The sequence below is a fragment of the Gymnoscopelus braueri genome, assembly GCF_963280865.1.
Source record: "Gymnoscopelus braueri genome assembly, chromosome: 16".
NCBI lineage: Eukaryota > Metazoa > Chordata > Actinopteri > Myctophiformes > Myctophidae > Gymnoscopelus > Gymnoscopelus braueri.
Genome location: NC_137616.1, coordinates 29,979,769 through 30,000,075, shown reverse-complemented (window position 1 = coordinate 30,000,075; position 20,307 = coordinate 29,979,769). Strand labels below are relative to the sequence as shown.

The 20,307-nt window shown below is 41.3% G+C and overlaps 1 protein-coding gene across 1 annotated transcript in view; it reads left to right on the top strand.

The window, feature by feature from the left end:
• Positions 1-17,113, top strand: part of slc24a4b (solute carrier family 24 member 4b) — a 33,929-nt gene extending 16,816 nt beyond the window's left edge. Inside the window, exons 3-17 of the mRNA XM_080453102.1 lie at positions 1,605-1,681; positions 4,205-4,279; positions 4,401-4,485; positions 4,631-4,734; positions 5,551-5,625; positions 5,742-5,767; positions 6,651-6,704; positions 7,283-7,440; positions 9,141-9,316; positions 9,450-9,597; positions 10,970-11,136; positions 12,508-12,622; positions 12,840-12,952; positions 14,911-14,976; positions 15,635-17,113. Of these exons, the coding sequence (XP_080309228.1) occupies positions 1,605-1,681; positions 4,205-4,279; positions 4,401-4,485; positions 4,631-4,734; positions 5,551-5,625; positions 5,742-5,767; positions 6,651-6,704; positions 7,283-7,440; positions 9,141-9,316; positions 9,450-9,597; positions 10,970-11,136; positions 12,508-12,622; positions 12,840-12,952; positions 14,911-14,976; positions 15,635-15,784 (1,589 nt within the window). The 3' untranslated portion in view covers positions 15,785-17,113. The remainder of the gene's footprint in view (positions 1-1,604; positions 1,682-4,204; positions 4,280-4,400; positions 4,486-4,630; positions 4,735-5,550; positions 5,626-5,741; positions 5,768-6,650; positions 6,705-7,282; positions 7,441-9,140; positions 9,317-9,449; positions 9,598-10,969; positions 11,137-12,507; positions 12,623-12,839; positions 12,953-14,910; positions 14,977-15,634) is intronic.
• The last annotated feature ends 3,194 nt before the right edge of the window (positions 17,114-20,307 follow it).

Genomic DNA, 20,307 nt, shown 5'->3' with positions numbered 1-20,307 from the left:
GTGGGTACAGCAAGAATGGGTCACATGGGGGCCATTCCTCCAGACGCCCACCTCCCTTAAGGGCGACGGCTGACTTCTGTCTCCAGCCAGGTGCTCTGTGGTGTAGCTGTGATGCCGGCGATGCAGGCCGTATGGTGGTACCATAGTCACACTGTGCCCCAGCTGGGGCTCTGGATGATGGATGATGGGTCCTCAGCATGGAGGATTTTTCTGCCTGCTTGCTTTAATTCTGTATGACTTCAGGCTCTTAATATAGCCTCGGCTTTTGCCTCAGATTTCCAGGAGATCGGTGACGGCTGAGCCTTGTATAACTTGGGCTTGAATAGATGACATTGGCTAGTGTTGTATCATGCCTGGAACCACTAATGTATTGTAGTGCTCGTTTGACACGGTGCACATCCCCACTCGATATTGATACCGTCTATAATATCTGATGTTAAATGTTTTCGTTATTATTATTTAGGTGATATTAATATATAATGATAATTGCCTGTGTTTTAGCTCCTTCCCCAAACAATGGCACACGGTCCTTTTTAAAGATATTATAAGACAAAGCATTATTGATCCCCAAAGGGAAATTCAGGTGTAATGGCAACAGCAATGAGACTGAAACGCAGGAGAGATAGAGATGAGAACCAAACCAAGATAAATAAAATAAAGCTTAGCCTTAGATCATGCTCCTCCCAGATATCTGCACCGTGTCTCTGAATGAGTTGAACAATGAACATGCAGTATGTACCAGAGCCTTTCCATACAGTATGTGGCTATAGTACCTTTGATCTCTACTGTTTTGCATTGCGGACGTGTTGATGTGAATTTGTGAGCTGAAGATGCTGTGCTCTCGGGATGTTTTCCAAAATGTAGAGCAGCTGTTTGAGCTTGCTCATTGGTTCACTACAACGCATGTTCATCTCTCTTGAGGATTTCCGTGCAGTTCTTCAGCTTTAATTTTTTGGGGGATGATGGGAGTCGCAATGTCAACTTGCTGTAGAGATGTTTATGAACATGTGAAACTTATCAGGGTTGTTTTTCTTTTTTATTTCCGGTACTATTCTTTTTCTTTTTCTTTTTATCGTCGGAAATCTGAAAATATTGCCTTGTTGCATTTATGACTGCATCCTGTGGGGCATCACAATAAAATTAGGCATAATGTGTTAATTCCACGATGAGAGATATGTGCTGTTGTTACATGACATTAGTTTTGGTGAAAAAAAAGCCTGCATATATCGTTATCAGTTGATATCGGAATCGGAAATTAAGAGTTGGACAATATTGCAAAATCGGATATCGGCAAAGAAGCCAATATCGGACATCCCTATTTTTTTTTGTACATTATTTTTTTTTGGCTTTATGAGACAACACAGTGGGCAGAAACGGGATAGCCGAAAAGCTGGGAGGACGGGACTGACTGAGTGGAAATGACACCTGATGTAGTTCACATGCTGGTTTCATGGTATATGTGCCCTTAGCCTGCCAGGACCAACTTCTCCTTTTAAAAAATGACACGCATGATGATGATGGGGTCACGCTGTACACTCGGGTAATGTGGGGGCTGTGGAGCTGATGTGTGGTGACTGTGACATTCTCTCTCTCTATCTCCTCAGCAATACACGAGTTCCCCCAAGACCTTTTCAGCATTGATGAGAGAAGGAGTGGGGCCATTCTCCTGCACATTGTGGCGGTAAGAGGGCACACACCTGCTGCTCCCAACAATCAGTGGTGGACAAAGAACTCAACCCCAGTGCTTCAAAGTATAGATACTCCTGCTCAAATATTACTCGACTACAAATGAAAGTTGCTCAGTCAAATGTGTACTTGAGTTAAAGTAATGGAGTACTTGCTTTAAAACATTCTTAAGTATTCTAAAGTACATGATTTTAAAAGTACTTAAGCATTCAAACTTTCCAGAAATACATATCAATAATGGTGAAAATAGCAGTTATTATTATTTTCACTATAGTGAAAATAGCAGAGTTATTATTATTTTCACTATATTTGAAAGTCCTTTTTCCCTTCCTATGTAGTCAAATATTTGTCTTTGAAATGTAGTGGAGTGTAAGTCAGTATCCAAAACAATTGAACGCGTATTTTTGGATACTTAATACAGTTACTCAAAGGATGTACTTAAGTACAGTACTCAAGTAAATTTACTTGGTTACTGTCCACCACTGCCAAGAATCCAGTCCCAAGTCAACAATTAAAACCGGGCTCGTGGGCTGTCGCAGTGTTTAAACTTGACTGTGTAGGTCAGTCATACACACATCCACTTAAGAGTGTATCTTCAATTGGAAATGTGAGCTAGCACATTATGAATATATGATTTGGATTATATTTTGTTCTGCAGTAAAAGTAACTCAGTATTTTGATGCCGGCTAATGGGAATAAACCTCAAACCATAAAACCTAACCTTCTGTACCACTTCCACAAATTGAACAATTTCATAAGGTCAGGGATTTAGGACTGATATACCTTTTTTCTGTTTGGTTTTTAATTATTTATTTGGGATGAGCAGTTCAGCATAATATATTGGAGGTGTACACTAGCTCTGCAACTAGAAATGGTGCATTGCCCTCCACATTTGGCCATGTTCAGCTCCATTGATTTGACTGTGATCCTCTATGCACCTGTGGATTTCATTGGAGGATTTTTTTTCCAAAAGTGGTTGTGTCATCTGCCCAGTCTTTTGGCTGTGATGAATTTGGACATCATCCCAGATTTAACGGCTTTAACAATGCAGGGGGAGAAGCCCATACAATAGACAATACCTGGCAGGGAACCTTCATCCCCAAGGCCAATAAACGAGTGATGTGATTCCAGAAATGGGGTGCAGAAACTCGACACTGTCTTTGGATAGAACATTGTTGCTCTGACCATTTCAGCATACAAGTCTGTAGTAGTTTCAGTGGCTACATTAGCTACTTAAGCCCTATATAAATTGTCGTACAATGAATAGCCAAAATGGGTAATCTACAAGTTTGCAACACTTTCGCTTTTTTTGTGTGCGACAATTTTTGACAAATAATGACATGCCCAAAATAGGGATGCCAGAATGAAAAATATGCATAGAACTTTCAGAAACGGTATATTCAAGCTCACTATATACTCCTTGACATCTTGGCAACTGCTGTCACCTTAATTGTATAAATAGGGCTCAAATTATTAGAAACCTTTTAAATGTGATGGCTAGGTTATGAGGTTATTATGTGGAATAATAAGCATGTGAAAACCTCCTCCCAGCAACTACTGGATTTTGCAGACTGGACAAGTTCTTACTCCATCATGTGCACGTGTCTGTATGTACTGTGTGTGTGTGTGTGTGTGTGTGTCTATTTTATATATATATATATATATATATATATATATGTTGTGTATATAGAATATATATATATATGTATGTCGTATGTGTGTAATATTCTGTTAACTTATTTGCACGGGGCTTCTGAATCAGATATAAAGACACACAGAAGCGATTATCCCAAGTGTGACTTTAATGGCAAGTCGTATTGTGTGAATTTAACAGCCTTCTCTTCGAAACATTGGTGTGTGTTAAATATTGGGTCAAGGCTGCAATACTGAGATGAGGAATCACACTAATGTTTCACTTCAACTGTGGTCCTGCACTGCCCCCTGTGGATAGCATAGAGCAGAGCACCCACTACGTGAGCTATAAGGCTATGATGTCACAACCTGATCTATAATTTATAGATCCCAACGTCATGCTACTGAAATGGGCTACTTTCCCCCCAATCATCTCGCAATGGTGTGGGGGTGCGGAGCAGATTGCTTCGATTTTCACGCTGTAAGGAAAGCACCTTGGCACAAAACTGAGGTATTGGCGGTTTTAAATGAGCCACAAATCCACATTTGTATGGGGGCTATGCTTCAGCTTTGTCCTTCAGTTGTCCTTGAGTAAGAAAATATCTCACAACGCCATTGTCTATTAAGTCAGCCAATATGTCAATGCGAGTATGCATGTACAGTATATACTGTGTGTAAAGTATATACACTGTATATATGCTGTGCATAAATATATATACACACATACACTGTATGGATATAAACACACTGTATGTATATATATATACTGTACACTGTATGTAGACAGCCGCATGCGTATGTGCACACAAGCATATACACACACACACTCACACTCACACTCACACACACACTATTCCAAACTCAACTCCTGTTCTCTCTTATGTAGACTCTCTATATGTTCCTGGCCCTCGCCATAATATGCGACGACTACTTTGTGACATCGCTGGAGAAGATCTGCGAGGTACTGAGGCATCATCCTCTCCCAGTGCTGTCATCTTTTATACCCTGCTTTCATTGTGTGTATGGTGGCGTTGTTTTTGTTTTTAGACAAATCAGCTCCTTTTCTCCCTCCCGTCTGTCAGAAACTAGACCTCAGTGAGGACGTGGCTGGAGCTACATTCATGGCAGCTGGCAGTTCTGCACCAGAGCTCTTTGCCTCTGTCATTGGTATACACACACAAACACGCACACACGCACACATACATTGAGCGCACTTGGGTGCCTATACACGGGCACACACACCCACACACAGGCAGATGCAGATGGTGGTTGTCTGCGGCTGGTTTTTGATTGGCTGCCTCCCTGTGTTCAGGTGTCTTCATCACCCACGGAGACGTGGGCGTGGGCACTATCGTGGGTTCAGCCGTCTTCAACATTCTCTGCATCATCGGCGTCTGTGGAATCTTCGCTGGACAGGTGTGTGTGTGTGTGTTTTTTATCGTGATTCTGATTCTTAACCACTTTAAACCCTATATATATCCGGTACTTAGTTGATCGGAGTCCCCTAGGGCTTTATACTAGGTCTGCTATTATTTCCCTCTACACCAAATCTCTTCGCCAAAAATAGTCTATCTACAAGTTCACAACGTGTCAAGTGTTGTTGCGAGCTTATAGATCTGCTATTTTGGCCAAATGTTTACCCCAGACTCGGGAAGTTAGGGTTCAAGTTCTTAAGGACAATCAGGCCATCTGCTTCAGTGAGTTTATCTCTTGAAATATATACATAACGCACAAACACAATGTTGGTATCCAAACTAAATTATTTTTCATCTCTTTGCACTGTCAATATTATTATTATTACTGTTTGTAATACTATTTTAACGATGTTCAGAATCAAATTTATCACATAGCACAATTACAGGTGTAAAATAGTGAGTGATTTTGTTTTGTTGTGTATGTGATCTCTCAACATTGCAGTTACAGGAAGAGTTAGAATAGGGACGAGAGAGCAGAAAGGAGCACAACACAGAACAAGTCAAATAACACAGGAAGGCACAATCCAATATAAGGTGCATTATTAAAAAGTTGAGCAATGGATAGGTGGCACTACGGAAGTCAGAAATGCTTCACGTTCAGCTGGAAAACATGTCCAGCATATAAAAATAGAAGCAGGTATACGTATAAATTCACAGTTTCATGTGCATGGTTAAAGTGAAATGCTTTACAGAGCATCAGCAGAGTGAAATGCCAATAAAGATTTAAGGTGGCCAATGGCCATGTCTGTTTGTTTAGGTGGTGGTATTGACCTGGTGGTCAGTCTTCAGAGACGCCTCCTATTACACCTTGTCTGTGATCGCTCTTATCGCTGTAAGTTGACTGCATTACACAGTTTATGGTCACCAGCAGTTACTTTTAATCCTTTGTTAAATTGTACTTTGTCATCTAAAATGTAATAATTTGATCTAAACTTTTTTTTTTAACAGTTCATCTATGATGAGAAGATAGTTTGGTAAGTCATCCATACCACTTTATTTTTAATGCTTCCAAGTCGACCATCCCCACCCATGACCCAGGACCAATTAAAATGGCATTATAAAATAAAATGTGAGAAGCCAGAGGGTTGGGAGATAACTCTTAAGAACTAGTGCAGGACCCAACATTCACACAGTCACGGAAAATATAACAACATTTTATATCGGGCTGCTTGTTGGTCTAGGAATAACTTTGAAACAAAATGTCAAATGATGATTGACAATTCGACACGTCCCATGTGATATTTGTGACTAGCTAAATAAGATTGGACTTCAGTTTCAATCACAAATTGTACAAAAACTAAGCATATGGTTAATGACAAACAGGGTTGGTAAAAACAGATGATCGATTACCCTCCTAAACTTTTAATAAGTAGTGTGTACACTACAGTATACGATAGTGTATAGTGTGTACAGTATAATTATGCACCCCATGAAATCGGGCAATGTACAACACATGATGACAAAGAATCTTTTACACAAAACTGACTGAGTACCTTAAGAAAAGTTCAAAATTGTGTACCTTGAATCTTTTACTCAAAATTGTACATTACTGCTACCTGCCTTGTGGTCTTTGCTGATTTACCTGCAAGATGTGGAAATGTGATTGGCCTAGACTAGAGCATGGAAATATCATTTTAGATTTTTGTATTATGGTGATGTTTTGCTGTCGAAAGGTATTCGAGAGTAACCCTATTGTATTTGCCAACAATTTTGATTAGCAATTTATTTCTTTTTTTTTCTTTGTAATTGTAACTCCTTTACATGTAATCTATTACTTCCCAACCCTGGTGACACCGCTAGGACTGTATAATTTACTGTAGCTGTGGTATGTTTATCCCATGCCTTCCTCTGTTTCAGGTGGGAGAGTTTGATACTGGTGCTTATGTATGTTGGATACATCATCATCATGAAGTGAGTTGTGCATGTAATTCATAATTAAAATGGGCATTGCAAACGTTTTTAAATCCCTTGGCGAGTGAGTTAATATATTCACAGGAATTTCCAGAGAGGGTAGTTAAAGTTGTGGTTTCACACAGTCATACCTGAGGATCTGCCCTGTACAAACACGGTTTGTATTGATGACCATAGTGCTTGGCCTCTCCTCTCTGCCCTAGCTGACGCACACATTCTAAGAGAATCTTTTGGAAACATTTCACTAAAGGAATCGCACCAAGTCGGTGCCCCAAATTATGTTTTTGTACCGAGGGCGGATCGACCACTTAATCTGTATTATCTGGTTTAAATAATCTTAAACAGGCATAGAACATAGTCTGATATAGTAGCCTACTATCTTCTTTACCAAATGGAGGCAAAGGGTGATAAATGAATCAAAAGTTGATGCTTTACACCTTAAGCTAATTCTTCATTTCATTAGCAGGCGCAGAACAGTGAATGCAATTTCAGTCTTTGAACGCATTTTTCAAAATTGGCCCTCGGATTAAGGCCGCTGAGCATTTCCGATTATGACTCGTGCTCTCTCTTGTGCCAAGATTCAACCAGTCCTTACAGAGATTGTTCATGGGGAAAAAGGACAAGAACGTGGCGAATGGTAACGCAGCAGCGGCAGCCAGCAGTGAGATGGAGGACGGTAATGCTAGTTATGACTATGTTTGGGTTGACGACCCATCATCGCCTTTACTCCCAACAGGTAAGGCTAACCAAACAGGCTTGGATACGCAAGACGCATTCCTAGCGGGAGACGCCGCGTATCCGCTATGCTGCAGTGATAATGGTGCTGCTTTGGTGGGTGATAGGTCTCTGGTCTGCAAGACTGTGGTTTTAAGTGTTCCTCTTCCTGCATAACTGACCTGAGCTGGTTTAGCCAACTTTTTTTTTCTTTTTTTGGTGGGGGGCTTTTATGCCTATGGATAGAACTGTAGGCTGACAGGAAACGGGGAGTGACATGCAGCAAAGGCCGTCGGGATCGGGACTCGAACCCGCGGCGTGCTGTCAGGCTACATTGAGCCTAGGTGCCTGGACCGCTACGCCAGCGGCCCAGGCCCTGGTTTAGCCTACTTAAAGGGAATTTTAACAATTACCTTTTTGTCTCTTATTCTGGAAAAGTTGGCCATTATTTCTTCGTTGCATGAGATTTGATTTGAGTTTGGAACATAAAGGAAATGCAATCCCATGCCCAGAAGCCATTGAGAGAATCTTCTGGATAGTTATTTCTATAAATTCCACAAAAGGTGTGTATGTGTGTGTCCGTCGCATATCTCGAGAACCATCCAGCCATCTATACCATATTTGGCGTGTGTATTGCTGACGCCCCAAGGGAGCGCAGTACCAAGTGTGAAGTTGGTTGGATCAGTGGTTCTCCAGAAACGGCGTGCACCACAATTACATGCACAGTCAACGCAAAGGTGGCTGTCGCCCACAAATGATGGTCGCTGCACTAAGTACTCTGACAACGCATACTGAAGTCATAGTACATAAATAACCTTAAGTCAGTTTCAGTATAAATCCCCTTTCAGGCAAATCTCTCGACTGTACTACGGTATGTACTGTACCTTCCTGCTTTTTTTTTTTACCCAGCAAAAACGTACCACAAGTGATTTTAACAGTTCTTATTGGCCTTCGGTCACTCCTTCCTACTCTTATTGCATTCATGTTGACATGCCTGTTTGTTTAGCCTTACTAAACCCCTGTTACATATTGTTAACTGTGTTTGTGTGAGCTTATGTGTTGGTGAGTGATTAATTTTGCCTGCATGCTGCTTATAATCTGCTGCTCTCTGGGGTCCAAAGTAACCCACTGACTTCACGGGTGGTAATGAATTTCACAAGAGGAAATGTTTGTGCTGGTTCTGTTTACATAGTTAATGTAGGCACATTCATGCATATATAATAAGTTAAATTAGGGCTGAACTAATAAGCGTAGAACTTTATAATATCATGCACCATGTAAGAGGTAGTACTAAAACTCATGGCAAATTTTACAATCACACATTATTATTGCAATATATACAAGTGTACAAAAACCTATGATTTTCCAGTTTACTATATCAGTACTTTGTGTGCGCTCATTTCCTAATGGAGTCAAATGCTATACCCTAAAAGTACATTTAAAACGTATTATTTGTCGTTTGTCTGAGTGAAAATCCATAGCACGTGACTTGTTATAGATAGTCAGGTGTGCTTTGCGATTTTTACTTGCACTTTGGTGTGACTTGGGCACAAAAACGTTTGAAACCACTGGTGTATAGTATGTGTGACAAACACCTTGACCCTTGAACTACCGTTAAATCTGCTTCTATGAATGCGAGTCCAGTTCCAGTAACCAGTTATGTGCACAGTCCATCGAGATTAACTTTACAATTTTAATACGCACCCCCCCCCCAACCCCCAGTGAAGCCCCAGCCTGCCAAGGAGTTCAGCCGTGGCTCGGTCGTGATGGTGGACGAGATGATGCACGCTAGCCCGCCCAAGTTCCGCTTTCCAGAGGCTGGGCTCCGCATCATGGTCACCAGCCACTTTGGACCTAAGACCCGCCTCCGCATGGCCAGTCGTCTCATCATCACAGAGGTACAGACGGGATTGTTGTTCCGTTAACAGTGGCCGATAGTAACTACGTACATTTACTTGAGTCCTCTACTTAAGTACATCTTTTTCAATGTTTGTTGGAGTGCTCATTGACTTAGTTTCTCTCTTGTGAAAGCGTCAGAAGTTGGTCCAAGCAGCCAACGGCGTGGAGACGCAAGTGATTGATGGGAAGGTGGACATCGAGAATGGAAATGTGCCAGAATCGGAGGACAAGCCTAGCGAGGAGGATGAAAATGACACCATTTCTCCCTTTCATATTCCAGGTATGTGACTCTTATAATTTTGGATAAATGAATGTATGGATATACGGTATAAACAGATGCACATCATGAAATCCGGATTCTTCATTTAACTCTGAGAGTGTAGAAAAGGAATCAAATGGAAATATTGAGTCTTAATTTGACTCTGAGTGTGTAGAAAAGGAAACTTCCATTTGCTTTCATTTGTACACTTTCACAGTTAACTCATTCACTGCCAGGCTTATTTCAAGCTTGTTGATCCATATGCCAAAGGCATTATGGATCAAACGGAGAAAAAAAATTCTCAGTTTATATTTTAACATTGAAGTGGATGGAGAATTAACTTTTTGAAAATAGTTTTCTCCTAGTTCCTTTGAGATTAAAAAGAAAAAAAAATAACCAAAAACAAAAAAAGGTGACGTCAAAAGACGTCATTGGCACTAATGGCGCACTGAAAACGGCCGTCAAAAGACGTCATTGGCACTATATGAGTTAAATTAGCACTATGTGCCAGGGCAAAGCCAGGAAAGGCAAGAAGCGCACCACCTACGTAAATGCACTGCGGCGCGACAGCTTAGCTAACAACACTGTAGAGCTCAAGACCCTGATGTTAGATAGGAGAGTGTGAAGGGCAACGTTTCAGGAGTCCCAAGTTGGTGTTGGCTAGCTAGACCACACTCTCGCATTGCATCGTACTGTATGCATGCACTTTACAGTGCATGCATACATAAAATGCATACCTGGGGAAATTTAAATGCAATATAGGGCCAAATTTGATCCACAGCCAAATATGGTCAGAGTAAAGAAAAACAAAGCAATAAAAATGCAAAATACATGGAAATGGAATTCACATTGTGGACACTCATGGCTTACATGTCCCTTTCAAAAGCTTGAGCGCTCATTTTAAGTCTCTGCTTCATCTTCCTAGTGTATTTCTTTTGATAGGCTTTAGGCCCTTCTTCAATAAGAGTATACACACATCCAAATAAAAACACCTGGGTAGGTGCTAAACAGAAGGTAGGAAAAATAAATGAATAATAATAAATATGTTACACAATGGCCTGTATTGCCCAAAACCTTGCTTACTTAAAAGAAAAAAAATATTAAAATCCATGTGACGGGAGCCTTTCAGCATGCAAACTGTGTACCGTAATCATTTCTTTCAAATCCCTTCCTTGAAATTAGTCAGTGACTTTGTATTCAAATGATCGTTCTCTTTGACAGCTCCCAATGTGACAGCTACTTTATCCATCCTTAACTATTAGTGTTTTAAAAAAAGGGAATCTGTTGTCGGCTGAATTCATACGCTCCATCTAAATTGAGTAAAGCTGTATTAGTATTGAAAAGGCAGGAATTAATACAAAAGATTGTCTTCTTCTGCCGTGTCTGATTTCAGCTGGTTGTGGCAGCAAGATCAAGTGGTTGATCTCCTGGCCTCTGCTCTTCGTATTATTCTTCACCATCCCCAACTGTGCCAAGCCGCGATGGGAGAAATTCTTCATGGCCTCGTTTATCCTATCTACTGTCTGGATTGCTGTCTTCTCCTATCTGATGGTCTGGATGGTGAGTCTATAAATGTATTTAAACGGGAGAGTGCGGAGAGATGGGAAGCTCGGGGCAGAGAGGAGGAATTAATGCAACACAGTTGACATTACTTGAATGTAAGGACAAATGCTTAAAGACATGCTTAATGTGTACAATGATTTCTAGCATTTACAGTGAATTAGGAAATGGCATAGCCCATAGTAAAGCTGATAATGGGAGACTTCAGAATGATACTGACTCAAATGAATCCGTTCATTGCAGTTGCGTTTTAGCCCCCCTAGCATCGTGGCTCTTAGGATGGCGTTGTCGATACAGTATATCCACCATTTTGGTCCTACTAAAAACCACTGTTACCACTCTTTGGCCAGTCTTCTAACTTTCTCATTTATTTGCTGGTTTAATGAGTTGTCTGTGAAGGACAAGAATAGCCTAAATGGTATTCTGAAAGTCTGCTCCCTTACCAGGTGGCCCAGAAGAAAGTAAGGTCAGAGTGGCTTATCATCTGTATCAGCTGAGCAACGAGGGCATCTATCCCCTGCACAATGCACTAGGCAGACCCCTGGGAGCTGGATTGTTGAGGTGGAGCGCACACCTTCCATCAGCTCTCAGTACTTATGTCTTAGTTAATAGTTACTCAAGCTATACTACTCATACGCTGAATTGGCGGTGCCTGGGATCGAACCCGTAACCTTGGGGTCCAAAAGTGCTCTACCGACTGAGCTACACTGACACAACCCTGAAAGTAAAAGGAATGATCAACTAATCTGATGTTGTCCAGTGAATTCACTATAATTCTCTCAGGCCGGCATTATGTGCCCCTTGGAACAAACTACAGCATTTCTTCTAAATCTGGCTATTTATATGAACTATATGAAATGCTTTATTGTCTTTACTCCTGTTGTTTGCTTCTATTAATCTGTTACAGAAAAACCTTGCTTGTGGGTTTTTTAAGTGATGTGTATGGACTGGGTAAGCTGCATATGATTGCCCCTTTTTAGGATCAATAAAATTGTCTGAATCCAATTGCTCAAAAGATTTTGTTGACCCCATGGCCTTTTCTCTAGTGCCACCTTTATTGCCAAAATGTCAACTTTACACACAAGATGTCTCATAATCAAATGTGCAGATTGTCAATGATATGACACTTGACCATCCAACATTTGGGTCCCAAACAAGATCATCTAAAAACATACTATTGGCAGCATGATCTCTAGGATCCACTAGTGGGGTTTTAGACTCTTATTTAAAACCCCATTTCTTGAACACGTTGCTTGACAAGTGGTCTTAGACAGACTACAGACGAACTAAAGACGTGCACATACTGTATAGTAAACATGTTTAGTCATACTGAACTAGCTGAGTAAGCTCTGTTTGTCTGTATACTTGCAGGTAACCATCATTGGCTATACTCTGGGCATCCCCGATGTCATTATGGGCATCACTTTCCTGGCAGCAGGAACCAGTGTTCCAGACTGCATTGCAAGTCTCATCGTCGCTCGGCAAGGTAACACATCTGATATATGTTCTGTTTCTTTATTGTTCTGTACAGTAATGCTCTTAATTGCTCAGATCTTCGCAAACCATAATCCCATCCTCAATAGGTATGTGATATTTTTTGCAAACATCAAACCTCCCATTACAAATAGCCAGAAATAAGAAAAGGTCATGAAAGATTCCTGACTCAAAGTTATGTGAATGTGATGTGCTGTGGTGTGTTCCAGGGCTGGGTGACATGGCAGTGTCCAACACTATTGGCAGTAATGTGTTTGATATTCTGGTGGGACTGGGGCTTCCCTGGGCTATGCAGACCATGTGTATCAACTATGGATCAGAGGTAACGGACCAGTTTATACTCGAGCTTGATGATTAATTAGGACTGTGAGTCTTCAGCATCTTACAACAGAACACCCACGTTTTCAGCCTCTTGGCAAGCGGGCTCCATGTGAACCTTCATGATCTTGAAAAATACTTTAAATAAATCCTGTGAGCACTACATGGGAGTCCTGGAGGTACATCCATGTAGTTTGTTGATATGAATTCATCATTAACCAATTAAAGCCGATTATACTTTATTAACCGGTGTCTCCAGGGGTCTACACTAGGTCCCCTGTTTTTCCCCCTCTACACTAAATCACTTCGCAGAAAATGCCCAATCTACACATGTGAGCATGTACATTGGCTGTTTTTGCCTGAATGTTCTCCCCCAGAATAGGGACACTAGGGTTCATGTGGTTTATGTTCTTGTCGCTGCACTGTCAACACAAATATCTTGCATTAACATCAAGCTCTAGCAATAAAGCACTTTTTAGAATTCTGAAGCTTAAGACCTCCTTTTCCAACTAACAACACGTTGACTCACAATGTAATGCATAATAAATAAATCAGTTGTCACAAGCAACATCGCTGTGCTATGGAGTATAAATTAGGCTTGAGAAGGAATAAGCTGAGTTCTCTGAGAAGGAATAAGAGGATGTCTCTATAGCAGTAGTTCCTAATGGGTGTGCTGTGAGACAAGTAAGTCTAGTGTCGCATTGCAACACTGTGAGCTTGTAGATCGGCTATTTTCACTGCAGGGGCTTTGTCAGAGTACCCGTTGTACCTGTCTGTGTGTGTCCCTTTTGTGCCCATATATGGAGATCTCTGTATCTGTCAGTCCTTGCCCCTTTTATGCCCATATATGATCCCTGATGTCATTAGTATGCCCATACAGTACATTGGCATGCCCATGTATGGGCTTATTGGTTTGATCGGCAGCTCTGAACAACTGGATATCCATATCGCATTCGCTGGGGGTCCTGCCTCCATTCTTTGAATCCATGAATATTTAGGTGGCTCCGGTGCCTGGCCTTAAGTTGGACTGACTTAAGGTATACCAGTAATTCTACACAGCTAATGTGACACCAACTCATAACCTTTGGCTCACCAAAGTCTCAACGAGTTCACAGTCACATTACTCATACCAATATCCAATCTCTCCATTATGCAACTATAAAGTACTATGTTATATACATTGTTGGCTAGTAATGGATAAATGTTTCTTTGTTTCTTCAAACATTTAACACACAATTTGACATACATTGTGGGTGGTTGGTAATGAATATGTTATTGAATATATTGGAAGGGGTCCTTGGGGCCCAAAAGTACTGTTGCTGTACAGCACGTAACCTAAAGTCTGTTAATACTTTGACTATACTCATGACATCAGGGATCTCCATACATGGGAATAAAAGGGACAAGTACTGACAAATGCAGAGATCTCCGTATATGGACAAGGACTGACAGACAGATCTCCATATATGGCCATATCTGTCACATCGGCAGTGGCACGTAGGTGTCGAACTCTAGAGAATTTCTTGTGGAGAATTTCTAGTATGCCTACAGTATATTGACATATCCATCAGGTTGGCAGTTCTGGACAACTGCATATCCGAACGCTCGACGGCAAGCTCCGCACGCCCTCTCCCTCAAGTCCTTGCTAATGCATGCCGAATTTGAAGTCACTCAGTCCCATATACGTATGTGCATGACCATAATGGGCATAGCGGTCGGATCCGTGGCTCTGGACAACCATATCTCCATATGCCTATGTATATACGGGCGTATCAGGTTTGTTTATGGTTATGTCTGAGTCATAGTGACGTGGCCGTGGTCCGCCCTACGGCTGGCGGTCCTCCCATCAGCCAATTTTAATATAGGATGAATAAAGAAAAAAGTGTGATTTTGACTTGAAGTATGAAAACCATTGGTCCTGTGTTTATAAACCAGTGTCTCTGTTGATGTCCTGTCCTGTAGGTCATGATTAATAGCAAGGGGCTGGTGTACTCGGTGGTCTTGCTGTTGGGTTCAGTGGCTCTCACGGTGAGCAACTCACACATGTTTACACGAAACTAGTACCATGTAATATGACTGTATCAGATTAGCATCCTTGATTAATGCTGTGTAAGTCTTTGTGCATAGCATAAGGCTTGTTTGTTAAGTGGATGCAATGCACAATTAATGTTTACTGCAGTTAGGCTAACGATCAAGGTTGGATAATTAAAGAACCCAATCCTTTAACAAACAAGCATTTACTGCCATTTATTGGTTAACAGCGCAGTGCAAGATTTACAGTAATTTCATTTTTCATTAAAAAGAATCTTCAGTTTTCTATTAAAACATTTAAGCTAGTTTTGACTCAAACTATGACTGGTGATTATCATTATCACATATGATACAGAGGGTTATCAGAGAAGTGTTTCAGTGGAATACTGGTGTACCTGGTGGAGTATTAGCTTTAACACTGCACATGTCATGTTGGGTATCAAGTTATGAAGTCAAAACTAACTTTATTTGTATAGCATTAATATAAACATTTGTTTTGTTTGTATTGTGCTTGACATGCAATACATCCATAAGCACATACAAACCATGCTAAGTGAATTGGTATGAAAATTGAGCAAGCTGTGCCAAAATCAACTTAAAGTGTAAACTATTGCAGCATGCACATGTCCTTCTAATGTGGTGTGTTTGTGCACAGGTGGGGGGAATCCACCTGAACAAGTGGAGGCTGGACGTGAAGCTGGGTATATATGTCTTGGTCCTGTACGCCGTCTTCCTCTGTTTCTCCATCATGATCGAGTACAACGTCTTCACTTTTGTCAACCTGCCCATGTGTGTGGATGACTAGAACACGGCAGCGTGCCTTGGAAAACCAAATCCGTAACCCACCCACCCCCAAAGCCCCCTCAATCTCCTGACAACACTGGACCTCACTCTGTTTGCAGACTCTTTCTCTCACTAAGGTCATGGTCCGAGACTCCTGTTATATTCCACTATGACCTCCTCATGTCCCTGTTCATCTCAAGTCTCCGTCTCATTTTTCCTCCCAAGAGGCTGTTTGCTGTAGGAGTGTGGGTCACCATTCTGTGTTTCTGAATGGTCATCTTGTCACACAACGCCAGTCCTTTTATAGCACTCCCCAGCCTGGCAGTCTTCTTCTCTTTACTCCCCTCCATCCCCGCAGTGCTTCCTGTTACCTTTACCCGTCTCTAGCATGGCTTTAGATGTTAGGGGACCTTTTTGGAATTAGGCCTCCTGTGGACTTTAGTCAATATTTTTCCAACAATTTACCCGCTCTAGATTTCCACACACCATCCCCAAAGCCTGTTCCACAAACCAAACCAAGAGTCTGTGTAAAAATCAAAACAAAACAAAAAAAAACACTGGATCTCATTTCATACAAAACCAGATTTTTAAAGCAAATTCTTTACAAAAGAATTACTGACTTAAGTAACTTAACCGTATACCCAAAGCGGAAAGTACACCCCTCCATCCCTTTTCTCTTACTCTTCAAACCAACCCCTGGAGGAGGATTTTTCTCCTCGGCAGCTCCCCTCCTCCACCCTGGACCTGGCCTCACCCCACCTGCCACTCCCTGGCATGGCCTTTGGCATCAGGGAGCAGGTCCTGATGGCGCACCACTTAACCCCCTTCTCTGCAATCCCTCTCTCTTAGCCCCTAATGTGCTTGATCCAATCTGCTGTCTTTCTTTATTATTTTTTTCTTCTCTTTCTCTCTCACTTTATGAATTGACATTTGTCAGGAAGCTTTGTCTCAACGAGTCGCAGTCCGAATCAGAGCCGACTGTGCGGGGAGCGCTCTGTATATGCACCACTGCACAACGTTGTAAAAACTTGTAAACATACATTTTGTTTTGTATTTATTTATTTTTTCATAAACTTGAGTTTTGACTAGTGTGAATATATAGACAAGAGTTTGTTGCAATCATAGGGACATTTGCCTGTTTTTCTTTTTTTTTTCCACAGAAACAAAATGCACATTGAACTAGCTTTTCTTGCTTTGTGCTGTGAGGAGATTTGGCCCCCTTTCCAAAGGGAGGAGGGGGTACCTGGCTGGTGGTTGCGACTCCATACACTATTGTGCTCAAGCTCAGTATTATTTTCTTTTGGAGATGGATCGATTTCCTGAACTCCTCCAAAAGCACAATAGTAGAGAAGAAAACCCACACCTGCTCCAAGTCTTCGGAATGCATCAGGTGTTTTTTTCTTTTTGTCCACCATCAAGGCAGTACAGTTGCGGTAAGAAAAACATAAAATATATATGTATGTATATATATATTATAAACGCAAAGGTCCGGGACGGTTCTTATCATTGTCTGCTACAGTATAAACCCGTCACCCCCAGGCCACCAGGGGGCAATGCAACCCACCTGATGTGTGCATGGCAGCGGTATCAACCACAACCTAGGGTTATCAGGGAAACTTGGAGCTCAACAGCTCCAGGAGGTGGTGGTCTTTTGATTTGAATTCCATGTAGATATTGCACTTTAACAGCAAGCCGTCCTCTCATTCTGAATCAACTAGTGCTTCCTTCAGTGAGTGTGTATTTTCCATGTACGTGTGTGTGTGCGTGTGTGTCTGAAAAAGTATGTTTGGTATGTGTGCATATGGGGAGTGTGTGCGTCCTCAGTATAAGGCCTGCGCTCCATTTCTCTCACTGAGGCACTTTGATTCTTAAAGAAAAAAGAAAAAGACTTAAAACCTCCCAACACCGTGAGCACACCCGCCTCTGTCTGCAGTGCATGCTGGGACATTAAAATGCAACTCCTCCACAGCACAGCAAAGGCTGAGGGCTTCTGGGTCACCCCTCCCACCGCCCACTTTACAAAACCGGCAGCTACGAGCTACTCCAGTCATTTGACATCATGCAAAAATTGCCTGTGATGAGTCCTGAATGGAGTGCAGAGACTAAACGTTTACTGTGGGGAAGAAAGGGAGCGTTGAGTGTTGAAAACATGTCTAATTCCTCTGACACACTGCTGGCAGAAGGGCACTTGTATATGCAATCTCAATGTAAAGAATTATACAGTATATGACGGAGGGCCCCCTGCAAGGTTGCCATAATGTTTGGGGATCCTGTGGAGATGTGATGTCAGTTTGTCTAGTATTAATGTGCGAGCTCACAGGTGTGCGCGTGGGACAGCCGAGGAACCAAGCCTGAGGATTGAGACAGACAGAATGTTCTAGAAACTAACTGCTGGTGTGCAGGGGTAGAATTAACCCTGCTTTCCTCCCACTATCGCTTCCTCTCTTGTGCAAGGGCATTACTTTCCACCTAACTCTAGCTTAAAGAGCAGAGGGGGCGGGAGTCTGGACTCCAACAGGGAACGCATGGACACTTTTGGTCCTCGGGACTTTTGTCACTTGAAGAACTTTAGTCAGCTCCTCCAGGAAAAATAACTTTGGATGTCTACCTTGATGAACTTGAGAGCAGACTTTAAAAACAAAACTAAACACACGAAAAAAGTGGGGGGCCTCTAAGCTGCTACTCATAAGGGGGTCAACCGCTGTGTTCTCTTGGAAGGAGGTGACCACACAGGTCCTGCTAATGGGCAGCCACGTCTCCACCGCAGCCCTGCACCACCTTTTGGTACCCGACCCCGTGAATTCTTCTAGATGGGTCCTGCTGGAGCTTATTAGCAACCTCCACTGAGACCATTGTCTACTTGTGCCATTCTGAATATTGTTTGAGTTTATTTTTGGGCGGTGAAACCGCCCCTATAAGTGAGATTTGGAAAAATGTACTAACTCCTGCGCTGTGATCTGGGCCCAGGAAATTAGTAGAATTATCCTGCGCTGTGATTGGCCAATCACAGTCTATTCAGGACTGTGATTGGCCAGTGTCACATGACACATGTGCATAGCCCTATATAAGCAACCATAACTTGAAAAAAACCAAATATTTGTTTTTTTCAAGTTATGGTTTTGTCCATCATAAAGAGTGTTTCATAAATGTATTTATCTTTTGTACATCATTGGTTGACTCCATTCAGTATTGTGGTTAGCTAGGAAGACACCGCCCACTTCACACAGGGTGTGATTTTTATATATATATACAGGATATATATATATATAGGGGGATTTGTGCTGTACCCTAGGTTGATTCAGAATGCCTATTGTGGTTATAAGTGGTTTGTTTGATTTTCTTCAAAGTTGTCGACATGGGACGGAAGGTCTTGGCCAGGCGGGGGTCTGTGTTTTCACCTGTGTGGTCATGTCCTCCTTGGCTGGGTTTACATGGTAACAGCACAGCAGGTCACACTGCTCCTATTTGTTCTACTCATCCGTGTACAATCTCACCGGTCCTCTTGACGTGCGTCTTTATTATCGAGTCACTTTTTAAAAATGAAATAAACGAGTAGAATTCAGATGCCATAAATGTCGTAGCTCTGCATAAGATCCAGATTGTATCAAAACGTGTACAAAATGAGCGCGCACAGAGAACACACGTCGATATGACTACAGAACACAGAGAGGAACTATGTATTTTCTCTTGAATGAATGCGACCTGATGCACTGTGAGCTCAATGTGATGTGGGAGTTGTTTGTCGACAATAATAAATGATAAAAAAATATGATAATTATAATATATTTAATGTAAAGTTAGTTCCTATGAAACATTATTGAGGACATCTGTATAACTTATATGAATGTATTGTCTTGCTATACTGGACATATCCAACTGATGCATTTTACTGTAAAGCAATAATGTGGAAAAAAATTAATAAAATGGCAAAATATTCCTGTACATTTGTCTCAAGTTCTTGGAACATTTAATGACAAATTAAAGAAGCCATTTGTACATGTAAACCTATCTGTTGTCTTTGGAGTGCTTCAATGATTCCTCTGACGGTTTCAAGATGCATTATCAAAACAAATTGCCCCCTAGTTTTCTTTTCATTGTTATTGTAGGGCTGGGCGATAATATCACAATGATTTCAAACCTCTAACGATTCATGAACGTTTTTTTTTTTAATGTAGGGAAAATAACAGTTCTACAAGCTGTGTTATGAGCTTCTAGGTCGGCTATTTTTGTAAACCATTGTACACGACGAAATATAATACAGGGTTAATCAGGCCCATATCAATTTAGTTGATTATAAAACAAAATATTCAAAATAGTTTTGTGTTGAATCGATTCGCTGATATAAGAAAAGAAAAAGTATTGTTATTCCATATATATATTACTGTTTGGCTGTAACTGACATTCAACATCAGGTTTTATGTATATAATAACACTTATTTGGCATATCTAAATATGAGGATTGGCAGTTTGCTGTGATCATGTCATGTTTCTATGAGATGCTGTTTTTTTTAATCCTAATTCAATCAATCAATCACTGAATTATAT